Source organism: Balaenoptera acutorostrata, chromosome 1 (assembly GCF_949987535.1).
Source record: "Balaenoptera acutorostrata chromosome 1, mBalAcu1.1, whole genome shotgun sequence".
Taxonomy (NCBI): Eukaryota; Metazoa; Chordata; class Mammalia; order Artiodactyla; family Balaenopteridae; genus Balaenoptera; species Balaenoptera acutorostrata.
The window spans coordinates 4,313,499-4,326,617 of NC_080064.1; the positions used below are offsets into that span (position 1 = coordinate 4,313,499).

At 45.1% G+C, this 13,119-nt stretch overlaps 1 protein-coding gene across 4 annotated transcripts in view; it reads right to left on the reverse strand.

Annotated features, from left to right (window-relative positions):
- Window positions 1-13,119, reverse strand: part of NPHP4 (nephrocystin 4) — a 140,157-nt gene that overhangs the window by 76,683 nt on the left and 50,355 nt on the right. For all 4 annotated transcript variants that reach the window (XM_057555489.1, XM_057555484.1, XM_057555476.1 and 1 more), the window contains one exon: window positions 12,616-12,742. In XM_057555489.1, coding sequence (XP_057411472.1) covers window positions 12,616-12,742 — 127 coding nt within the window. The remainder of the gene's footprint in view (window positions 1-12,615; window positions 12,743-13,119) is intronic.

A 13,119-nucleotide genomic window follows, 5' to 3' on the forward strand; every position in this document is an offset into this window, starting at 1 on the left:
AACTATACTGTGATACCATTTCTTGCCCATCAGATTAGCAGAACTCAAAAGCTTGACGATGCAGCTATTGGTGAGCCGGGGGGAGACAGGTCCCCCGGTACACTGCCAGTGAGAACAGAACAGCGTGCAACCCCTCTGGAGAAACTGGACAACAGCTAACAACACAATATATACATTTAACCTCCAATCCAGCAAACCCACTTCTAGGAACTCACCCTGAAGGTGCCCCTCCTACAACACAAAAGTGCACATGCACGAGACCATTCATCTCAGCATCACTTACAGCTGCAAAATACTGGAAACTATCTGAATATCCAAATATAGGTAATTGGGCAAATAAACTGCAGAGCACAATGGAGCAAGTGCAGCTGGAAAAAGGAGCGGGGAGGCGGGACTGCCGGGTGGGACTGCCAGGGTGAGCTGGGCCGGGGAGAAGACGCAACGAGCCACAAGGCCCACGCACAGGTCTGCTCCCCGCCCCCACCGTGTGTGAAGGAGAGCTGAGTCAACACCCACACATCTGTGATATTCACACAAAGCAGCCCAGGAAGGAGGGGCTCCGAGCAACAGAGCTGGCTCCCACCAGGAGACTCTTCTCGGACCACCTTTCGGTAGAACTTTGACTTTCAAAACTGTATTTGTGTTCTTTATATTCAAAAAATAAAACTAACTCAATAAGGACGGGCAGGGGAAATAACTATAAAACTGAAAGCGAAGAGAAACAGAAGGACCCGACTGCATTCAGATGAACAGCGTGAACACAAAGAAGGGGCCGAGCCAAGGGACCCAGGACAACACTGGCTGCTCCCCTGGGTCTCGGCCGCTAACGAACCCTGAACTCTGCCTGGTAGGTTTGTTTCTGACAGCTGTCTGGGTGAAGCTACTCTGACGTGACTTTAGGTGCATCCTAGGATTGAGCAAGCGAGCTGCCATGCGGACGGCACTGGGAGCCAGGCTTCTCTGTGGAAGGAGAGGTGCAAACATGGAAGGTGAAGCCTGGGGCGCCCCGCCAGGTGGCTGGGGCTCAGCAGCAGCTCAACTCCTAAGCTGTGTGCATGCACGCGGACGCGTGTACATGTGTGTGCGTCTAAGTATGTGTATGCGTGCGTACCTGTGTGTGCGCATATACGTGCATGTGTGTTTCCATATGTAAACTGTCCTAGCTCTGTCCACTGAGCGGGCTTAGAAACAAAGACAATCCCAGCGCCCAGACCTGGATTCTAACACATTCCCCTTTAAAAAGAGCCAGGGCTCATCAAAACCAAGGAAAGTCTGAGAAACCGTCACAGTCCAGAAGAGCCTAAGGAGACATGATGACTAAATGTCATGTGGCCTCCTGGATGGGGTCCTGGAGCAGAAAAGGACATTAGGTAAGGAAATTCGACCTACCTAAAGTATGGACTTCGGTTAGTAACAATGCATCAATACTGGTTCATTAGGTGTGACAAATGTACCATACTAATGACGTTAATGATAGGGGAAACTGGGAATGGGTATATGGGATCTCTCTACACTATCTTCGCTGTTTTTCTGTAAATCTAAAACTTTTCCAAAATAAAAAGGGTTTTAGAAAAAGGAAGAGGTGGGAAACCACAGTTCCCCACATAAATGGCTGATTCCAGAGCTGGAACAGGGAAGAGGCAAGATGAGCCTGAAGCATCTTCAGCCAGAAAGCCAGAAAACGCTCAAAAAATAAAACATGATGGGGGATGTCACAGGGACACAGCCTGAAGGGACTCTGGCTAAGTATGGGACAATTTGAACACCAAAAATAATTAGGGGTGGTCATTTTAAAAATAGGGATCCACAAGTCCATACCAATATGGACTCCATGGCCAAATCAATCAATCAATCCATCCGCGGGGGAGAAGGGAGGGTTCTGGACAGTAGAAAGCCATGTGGGGGAAAGGCTGGGGTTGGAAATCATGCTTCTGAGAGAGGCAGCGATGGATGCCAACCTAGGGGGACACTCAGACACGGAGCAGGTATCTGCGCGGCTTAAAGAGCCTCCCACGGTCTGCTTATTAGCTGCAAGGAGAAAAACAGTAACTCCACAGTGGAGAGATCACACAACACCCAACCAGACGACCAAAGTTAACAAGGCCAGTGAGGTTCAGATGGACACCGTACACCTGCACCTGTGGGCACGAGACCCTGGGGACACGCCTCACACAGTGTCCAGCGGGGATGCACAACCCGACTCCACCAGGAGGGAACATCAGCAAATCCAAAATAAGGAACTTTCTCTCTAGGACACTTTTTAAAGGAGGGAGAACATGGCATAAAAAATAAAGTCTTAAAAAGACAAAGAAAGGCTGTGGAGCTGATCCAGGTTGAAGGAGACCACAGAGCCATGTGATCCTGCACTGGGTCCTGTACTGAGAGAAACACTGCAAAGGACACGGCTGGACGGATGGGCAGAACCGAAAGGCGGATGGGAGATGGGGGCGTGGAGCTGATGCTAAGTGAACTGAAGTTGACCCCTGCACTGCGCTTACACAGGGGACACCCTCAATCCTGAGGAGGCACAGAGGCATTTAGGGGTCAGGAGCATGATGTCTGCAGTTTACTCTCAAGTGGTTCAGAGAAAATACGTGTGTGAGTCTACATACATGCACACACATGCACACACACACACACACACACACACACACACACACGGGGAGGGAGGGAGGAAACATGAGCAAGCGAGTGCAAATAAAGCAAATGGGGCAAATGTAATCAGCCAGTGAAACTGGACCAAGACTAAACCAGTATTTTTTGTATTTCTGCAACTTGTCTGTAAGTTTTTAAAGAAATAAAATACAAAGTTTTTGACAGAACAAAATAAAGTCCTACTATGCCTTTAAAAAAAAAAAGTGTGAAGAAAATGAAAAGGCAAGCCACAGACTGAAAAAATATTCACAATCTATGTATCTGACAAAGAACTTATATCCAAAATATATAAAAGAAACTCCCATCCACGCAATAAAAAAGGCAAACAACCCAAAACAATGGAATGACCACTTGACAAAGGCAGATTAGGAACGGCCAACAAACACACAAACAAGTACACAGTATCACTGGTCACCAAGGAAATGCAAAGTAAAGCCACAGTCACAACCCCTAAAGTGCCTAAAATAAAAATGACAAGCAAAATCAAATGCTGGTGAGCATGTGGAGAAACTAAGCTCTCAAACGGTGCTGGTGCAACCACGTGGAAAAGCTGGCATGGCTTGAAAAGAAAGCACACATCTATCTGTAACCCAGCAACTCTGCTCCACAGTATTTACCAAAGAGAAATGAAAATACATGGCCATAAAAACACTTGCCCAAGAATGTTTCGGGCAGCTCCATTCATAAAGTAGAAAAGCCCACCAACCGAAAAACGAAGAAACAAATTCATAGGACAGAAAACTCAGCAATAAAAACGAATGAACCAGGACCTCCCTGGTGGCACAGTCGTTAAGAATCCGCCTGCCAATGCAGGGGACACGGGTTCGAGCCCTGGTCCAAGAAGATCCCACGTGCCACAGAGCAACAAAGCCCGTGCGCCACGACTACTGAGCCTGCGCTCTAGAGCCCGCGAGCCACAACTACTGAGCCCACGTACCTCAATTACTGAAGCACGCGTGCCTACAGCCCGTGCTCCACAACAAGAGAAGCCACCGCAATGAGAAGCCCACACACCACAACAAAGAGTAGCCCCTGCTCGCCACAACTAGAGAGAGCCTGCACTCAGCAACGAAAACCCAACGCAGCCAAAAATAAATAAATTTTAAAATTTAAAATAAAAAAATAAAAAATGAATGAACCACATGAATGAATGTCCAAATCATTATGCTGGATGGGAGAAATCCAGACACATAAAGCATATTCTACATTATTCCATTTAGATGAAGTTCAAAAATAGGAAAAACCCATCCGTGGTTGTAATGGGCTGAATAATGGCCCCCAAAGATATCAGGCCCTAAACCCCAGAACTCGTGAATATTACTTTGTAAGGTCAAGGGATCTTTCCAGATGGGATTAAGCTGAGGATCTTGGGAAGGAAAGGTCATCCTGGACTATCTGACTGGCCCTAAATGCAGTCACGAGTGTCCTTATTAGAGGGAGGCAGAGCGGGGTTTGAGACACACACCGAGGAGCGGGCCGTGCCAACATGGAGCGGCGGAGACGTGACGACGCAGGCCTGCAAGAGTGGAGGGACGGGGCCACAGCCAAGGACTGCCGGCAGCCCCCGAAGCTGGGAGAGGCAGGAAGGAGCCTCCCCTGCGGCCTCCAGAGGGAGCACGGCCCTGCCCACACCTCGTTTCCAGCCCAGTGATACTGACTCCAGACTTCTGGCCTCCAGAACTATGAGAGAGTACATATCCACTGTTCTACCCTATCAAATCTGTGGTAATTTGGTAAGCAGTCACAGAAAATTAATGATGTTTCTAAAGATAAAAACCAAGCCAGCAATTGCTGACAGGGGGTGGGAACTGCCTGCGAGGGACAGGAGCGGACTTCTGGAAGAGTAGAGAGGTTCTGCACCTTGGAAGCGGTGGGGGAGACACAGGTGATACTAGTCAGAACTCACAGAAGTAAGCGTAGACCTGTACAGGTCACCAAAGGTAAGCTCTACTTCAAGAACAAAACAATCACGTGAGCCCCTGAAGTGCCTAAGACCAGACCCTTCCTCGACTCGCCAGATCTAAGAGCCAAGAGAGTCGCTTTCTGTTGCTTAAGCTGGACTGAACCGAGTTTCTGTTTCTAGTAACCATAAGAGTCTCAACTCACACGCCTACAGAGACATGCATTTGCACCAAAGAAGTGGCCCCTGGAAGTCCGGCAGTTATACAGGCTCTTCGTCACCTGTGCCCAGAATGACTCCGCCTGCCTCGCTCCCAGGAGTGGGAGGCATTGGCCTTTTTCTGATTCTACAGGATGTAAGATGCACCACCCCCCCAACTAAGCACACTGCCTGAGCAGGAAAGCAGAGATTACGGGTGGGGTGCTGCAAGAGAAAAGGAAGGATGCCGCAGAATACGGAAGCTTCTGTGCATCACATACCAATATCCTGAGCAATCACCAAATTAATAACGGATGGGGGATGCCTCCAGATCATTTCCTGAAGCCGTGTGAGGAATTGACTTGAGCAAGGAACCTTCAGCTGGTTCCCAAAGTGAAAACCTGACAAGTGTTAGAAGGTGTTAGAAGGAGGGGACAATTACAGGAGCACCTTCACCTGTGACAGCCTACTATCACCAGTCTTATCTCCAGAAGAAATAAAAGAGGAACACCAGCTCCACGTTTAACCAGAGACCTGTAAGTCAACAGGGCAGAAGGAACCACAAACAAGCGGGGCAGGGCTGCCATCCCAGCATCTCATTTGGGCCTGGAGTGGAAGCCGTTTCCTCATTCTCTCCAAGGAAACACCACCAATGGGGATATGAGAGGCAGCTCCGCCCAAGGCAGCGTTACCGGGCTCATACCACTGAATTAAAGGTGAGTTGTTCCACCTTGGGTGAGAAATACCGAACGATGCACTAAAGTCAGAGATGTTAGATGCAGCACACCTTACACTCCTGGGGCAGAACCAAACCACGATGAAGACCCGTAATTTATGAGATTTGGGACTGGGTAGAATTGAGCTAAACCAAAGAAGTGATGGAGACAAAGAGAAACTTACTTCAAAAGGTCAGTCAGGAGAGGATCCTGCAAAGAAGGCGGAGCAGGAGACACCAGGAATCTCTCCCCACTGGACAACACCTGCTCTGGCAGGACTGTCTGGTGTAATTATTTTGGAACTCGGGAGACTACTGAAGGCTTGCAACCTCCAGGGGAAGAACTGGACAGTAAGTTGTGGTCAACTGGGGGCAAATTCAGCTCTTAGCCCAGCAGCAGCTCCCCACCCCACCCCAGCCAGGGGGCAGGCAGCTGTGCCCATGTTCCTGGGACAGCCTGTGCACAGCTTGGGGGAACCAGGGTGGGAAAAAAGACCCCCTCCTTTAAAGACTGGGTATCCATGCTCTGATTTTTTTTTTTTAACATCTTTATTGGAGTATAATTGGTTTAGTTATGGTGTGTTAGTTTCTGCTGTATAGCAAAGTGAATCAGCTATGTGTATACTTATATCCAATATCCCCTCCCTCTTACATCTCCCTCCCACCCTCCCTAACCCACCCGTCTATGCTCTGATTGCTGCTTCTGATCACAGAGGTACAGGAAAGGGGAATGCACCAGTGTTGTTGCAACTTCCCTCCAGCTGCAGAGGATTTGAAGGCTCAGAGCCTTTTCCACCTTCATTTTTCTTTTTCCTCTTTTGGGAGCCAGACATTAAAGACTCAGACATTCAAAAACAACTGCACATATGTGGAAAATTAGAAAGTGACCATGCATGCACAGGGAAAGGCACAGGCTCAGAAAAGACCTGAGAATAACTTAAGTTTATACCTCTGGATGATCCTCAGCACACAGAAAGCCCACAGCAATCAAAAAAAAAGGATAATAATAAAAAACAGCAAACCCTGGGGTATGGGCAGATCTGATTTCCAGAGTTGCCACATTATTAGACCCAAATGTCCAGTGTTCAACAACAAAAACAAAAGCACAAGGCATACAAAGAAACAGAAAAGTATGGCCCATTCAAAGGAAAAAAATAAATCAACAGAAACTGTCCCTGAAAACAACCTGATGGTAGATATACTAGACAAAGGCCTTAAAACTACTGTCTTAAAGATGCTCAAAGAACTTAAGGAAGATGTGGAGAAAATCACAAAAACTCTGTATGAACAAAATGGAAATATCAATAAAGAGACAGAAAACCTAAAAAGAAATTCTGGAGCTGAAAATTACAATAACCAAAAATGAAAAATTCACTGGAGGGATTCAAAGGCAGATTTGAACATGCAGAAGAAAGAATCAATGAACTTGAAGATAGAACAATGGTAATTACTGAGTCTGAAAAAGAAAAAAATTGAAAAAAAAGCAGACAGAACTTAAGGGACCTATGGGACACCATCAACTGGACCAATATACGCATCATGGGAGCCCCAGGAGACAAGCGAGAGAAAGGGGCAGAGAGAGTATCTGAAGAAATAATGGCTGGAAACCTCCCAAATTTGATGAAAGACATGAATATAAACATCCAAGAAGCTCAATGAACCTGAAGAGATCCACACTGAGATACACTGTAATCAAACTTTCAAAAGTCAAAGACAAAGAGCAAAAATTGAAAGCAAGGAGAGAAGCAAACTGTCACACACAAGGGATCCTCAGTAAGATTATCAGCACATTTCTATCAGAAACTTGAGGCCAGAGACAGTGAGCCAGCATACCAAAGTGCTAAAAGGAAAACAAAACTGTCAACCAAGAATCCTATATCTGGCAAAACTCTCCTTCAAAAGTGAGGGAGAAACTAAGACATACCTAGATAAACAAAAGCTGACGGAGTTCATTATCACTAGACCTGCTTGCAAGAAATGCTCAAGGGAGTCCTGCAGCGTGAAATGGAAGGACACTAGACAGTAACTCAAAGCCATATGGGAAAAAAAAGATCTCAATGAAGGTAAATATATGGACAATTATAAAAGCTAATATTATTGAAACAATGGCTTGTTACTGCTCTTTTTGTTGTCTACATGATTTAAAACACTAATACATATAAAGGAAAAAAACAAATTATTAGTGTAAAAGCTACTACAACTTTGGTTTGTAACTCCATATCTTGTTTTCTACATAATTTAAGAGAATAACACATTGAAAAGCATTATTATTTTATGTCTTGGGCACATAGTGTATAAAGATGTAATACTGTGGCATCAACAACCAAAAGGGTGGGAGATGGTGCTACAAATGAACAGAGTTTTTGTATGTTATTGAAATTAAGGTGGTACAAATTCAAATTAGTGTTATAACTTCTGGATGCTAAATGTAGTCCCCATAACCACAAAGAACTGAGCTACAGAATATACACAAAAGGAAATGAGAAAGGACTTTAAACATTTCACTTCAAAGAAAATCAACCAAATGCAAAAGAAAACAGTAATGCAGGGACCAAAACAAAAAACAAAAAACTGTAAACCACATAGAAATAAATAACACAATGACAGAAGTAAGTCCTTCCTTATCATAAATTACTTTAAATGTAAATGGATTAAGCTCTCCAATCAAAAGACAGAGACTGGCAAAATGGATAAAAACACATGATCCAACTAAACACTGTCTATAAGAGACCCACCTGAGAACCAAACACACATACAGGCTGGAAGTAAAATGAATATCAACAGAGTAAAAAGGGAAACCACAGAATGGGAGAAAATATGTGCAAATCGTATATCTGATAAAGGATTGATATGCAAAATATACAGAAAACTCCACAACCCAATAAAAAACTGGCAAAAAACCTAGACATTTCTCCAGATAAGACACACAAATGGCCAACAAGCATGTGAAAAGATGGTCAACATCACTAATCGCTAGGTAAATGCAAAACAAAAGTACAATGAGATACTACTTCACACCCATTAGGATGGCTCCTATCCAAAAAATAGAAAGCAGTGAGCATTGGCAAGGACGTGAACTGTTTGTGGGAATGTAAAATGGTGTAGCCACTGTGGACAACTGAATTGTGCCTCCTCAAAAGTTAAAAATAGAATTACCATATGATCCAGTAATTCCACTTTTGGGTATATACACAAAAAGTATTGAAGGCAGGTCTCAAAGAGATACTTATACACCCATGGTCACAGTAGCATTGTTCTCAATAGCTAAAACATGGAAGCAACCCAAGTGCGGTCTATCCATGCAATGGAATATTATTCAGCCTTAAGAAGGAAGGAAATTCTACGATATGCTACAACATGGATGAACCTTGAAGACTTATACAAGTGAAATAAGTCAGTCACAAAAGGACAAATACTGTATGATTCTACTTACATGTGGTACTTAGAATAGTCAAAATCATAAAGACAGAAAGTAGAATCATGGTTCCCAAGGGCTAGCAGGAGGGGAGAATGGGGAGTTTGTTTAATGGGCACAGAGCTTCAGTTTTACAAGATGAAAAGAGTTATGGGGATGGATGGTGGTGATGGTTGTACAACAATGTGAATGTACTTAATGCCACTGACTGTACACTTTAAAATGGTTAAGATGGTAAATTTTATGCGTATTTTCCCACAAGAAAAAAAGGCATTTAAAAAAAAAAAGTCAGAAAACCACTGAATTGGACACTTTAAAAATCATATTAGGTTATGTGAATTTCTCAATGAAAAAATACTTTTTTGGAAAAGACAAATTAAAAAAAAACAAAATTTTTAAAAATTGAGTTGTTATCTTTCTTAAAACCATAAGGGAAACCCAACATTCAGGACAAAATAGAAGACTCTGCACCAATTCCCTCTTCTTTAGCAACCTCCACCTAAGCAGACAGTCGGAAACTCAGCAGGTCCTGCCCGCTCTGGGGGGACTCGGATGGTGACAGCCTCAAGCTGCAGCACAGCGAGATGTATGGCTGCAATGTGTGTACGACTGCAAGGTGACTCAATCGGGACACGGACCTCGCTCCAGGGTCCAAGGCGGGGTTATTTTGAAAGCTCTCCAGAGAACCCTCAAGACATCTGTATTTCCAAGTTCTAGAAAGTTTAAATTTATGTAATTTTCAGAGTAAATCCAGGCATGATACCTATGTCAAGTACTCAAATCTCTGTTATATGAACTTGTTTTGTTCAAAGAATACTAGCAAATATATAAATAAACTAGAGTTTTACCTCCCAGAGATGTGGGAGAGGGTTATTTTGCTATGTCACTCCCCAGAAAAGAGCTCGTTTGACCCCTGGCAGCCCCGTGGCGATCTGCACTTATTCTGACATAAAAACGCAGCAAAGGACACTGGGTCTAGTTATTTTTACAGCTACCTTCTTTCCACGTCACCCTTATGTTCTAGGCAGTCTGCTTTATCAGCTTTATTCAAACAGCAAACATTTCTGGAAGCCACACTTGCAAAGCTCACGGCATTTCAAAACGGGCCATCTGCCGTGGGTGCACTGTCCCCATGGACTCAAGTTTCTAGAAGGTACGTTGTCTGGATCAAGAGAACAGTTAACCCGAAGACAAATCACAAAGGCTTTAGTCGTTCTGGCTAAGAGATTACAAACAAGGGGTGTGTCTTCTCAAAACTTTTTTCTAGTTTGTGTCTAATGACTACCAAAATATTCAGGACCAAAAGAATCCTCTGAGACTCAGGTGACTGGGTATAAACTGGAGGCACTATTAGCCCAGGTGGCCTCTCGCTGATCTAGATAAACACTTGAAAGTGAACAGTCTCACAAAGGTCTATTTCTGATTAAGGAAAATACTTAAAACATACACCCAGGCAGGCTGGGTGCCTGATGATACCGAGAACTTTGTTTTAGTTTTTGAGGTGTGACGATGGTATTGCAGGGAAGTTTTACCCCCATCTTTTGGAAAGATCTACTGCACTGTCCACAGAGGAAATGACACGGGGTCTAGGATTTGCTCTGAAATAATCTGGGAGGAATGGGGACAGGGAAGAAAGGCAGAGACAAGGCTGGCCATGAGCTGATAACTTCTGAGACTGGCGATGGGTACATTCATTGGGTTTATCGTACGTTTCTATCTTTATATTTGAAATTCTCTATCATTAAAAAGGTCTTAAAGAAAAGAATGTACATGCCGAAATGTTTACAATAATCAAAACAGATGCAATTATGACTGGAATTCGCTTCAAAATGAACCAAAATGGGTTGTGCAAAGGGGTATGGACAAAACAAGACTGTCCACACAGTGGATAACTGCTGAAGCTCCTTGGGGCTTATTTTGTTTAAACTTGGAATGTCCATCATATAGAGTTTTTTAAAAGGAAAGAAAAGGGAAAAAGGAATTTGCAGGCTGAATGCACCCGAAGACACGCTCCATAATGCACTGCAAAGGGAAGCAGGAGCATGCCAGCTGCGACCCGTCCCTCCAAGGCCGAGCCCTGACCTTGCAGGAGGCCCTGTGGGCCGCGTCCCCTCCTGGGACACTCCTGGGGGAAGGAGCGACAGCCCACGTCGACAGCATCAGGCTTGTTTTCTCCTGTACATCTAAGTCTGGTTGTGGTGGGAACGCCTGATTCGGCTTTCACCCCCAGAACGCTAACCCATCCTCACTGTTCCTTGCAGCAAGTAATTTGTGCGGAAAATCAGTTCAGACACAGGAACATTTCCTCCCCAGATTACACTGAAGAAAGTACACTTGATGACAGTAAAACAGAATCCAATATTCCATGTTAAGATAAACCTCCACATCAAAAAGAACTGATGAGCTATTTCAAGCCACATTCCAAGAGCTCCACAAGCACAGCGCGCGGCGGATCCACCTGCCAGCGGGTAAGCATTTCAGTGAAGAGTTAAAAAATAGCAGTCAAGTGTCGGGTAAGACATAAAGGTTTCAGGACACAGGCTTTATAATCACAAGCGAATTGTAATTACCGTTCTCGAGGGGACACAATCTAAATGTAAATGAGTGGAGAGCCAGGCCCGGTGCTCCTCAGGGGCTCCCTCTGTACTGACCCCGTGCCCACGCCCAGTGGCAGCACCAGGGATGTTGCATCTGAGCCGGCGAACTTCCCCCCAGGATGGGGAAGCCCCAGAAGCCCATCCCTCCTGGTAAAGCTCCACCCCAGGCCCGGAGTGCCTGCCCCGGGCAGACAAGCATATCTGCATACAGTTGCATTTTAGCTGAAATTTCTGGTAACAAAGAAAGAAAAGCAGAGCTGGGAACAAGAGCTTTGTGAGAACAACGGGGATCATTCATTCGGCTATACTCAGAATACCTGCCTCTGGGTCTGTTCACCTGATTAGGACTCTGAATTACACGACGAGGTACGGACATCAGAGAGGTCAGTTCACCGCTACCAGAGGAGATCAGGAACTAACACAGCAGCTGTGCCGACACCCCATTCTCCTTCCAAAGGCCCCCCACGACCGCTCTCAGCCCCCTGCTCTCCCCTCAGCTGCACGGTGATGCAGGCAGACTGACCACCACAGAAGGTGTCTTGTTGGCCTTTTTTTATTTTTAATTTACTTGTTAAATTGATATTTGCTTTTTCAAACAAAAATCTGAATCTTAAGAATAGCATGACTTGGGTTTTCCAAAAAACCTGCATCAATGATGTAAATGATGTCTCTTTGTTACATTTCTTCCAACTGAATCCTATAAATTCTTACTCTTGGTTCTGATGTGGGCACATACAAAGTCCGCTCTAAGAAAACATTCATTTCTCGTGCAGATTTAAGCTTTACTACACTTAGTATCATTTGAAAAATGCATTAAAATGGTCTCATTTTTTCAAAATAATTATTGATTCAATAATTATGAATTAATGATATTATGATGCATGAGGCCTATTGAACTGTTTATACCATCTGCCAGCAGAATGTATGTACTATTACCATAAAGATGGGAAATGATTAGAACAAAGCTATCACTTGGAACAAGTGTTTTCTAGACTCATATTCCACACTTGTTATCCGTATTGTTAATAATAATTACACTGCTTTTAACGGAAGAAAAATTAATGGTGACTACGCTTATTCTGCGTGCGTGGAGCCCGTCGCCAGGCGGCACGCGAAACAAGCTGATGGTTCTTACGTTGCCGTCCGCTCCCGAAGGGCTGTTAAACACGTACTCCAGCTGAAAGACGATGGTGAACGCGGGGTGACAGACCATCTCAGGGAGCTGGAGGCAGCTTCTCAAGACCAGAGTGTGGTTTCCAGATCTGGGCCGAGAACACACAGAGGGGGCGTGTCAGGCGCTGCTCTGGCTGCCCGGCACCCCAGCCCACCGTCAGCTCGGGCGCCGCGGCACCGGGCGCTGCTGCTACAGTCTGGTACAGTGAGTCCCCCAAGCAACGGCACTGAGCTCTTCTGGGTGTTTGGCCATCAGGGTAATTTCCCAAACCAGAGCCTTTCTTAGGTGCCGCAATCAGCACTTTCCCAAACTGCCAGCACCGGTATCAGGAGGATGGAAGGTCCCCAGGGAGGTGCCCCCTCCAAGGCCGGCTTCCGTCCAGCTTCACATATGGAACCCCTAGGCGATGTCCCTGATTGTGACTTGAGAAGCACAGGGCTGAACAGAGCGGCAGAACTTACTGCC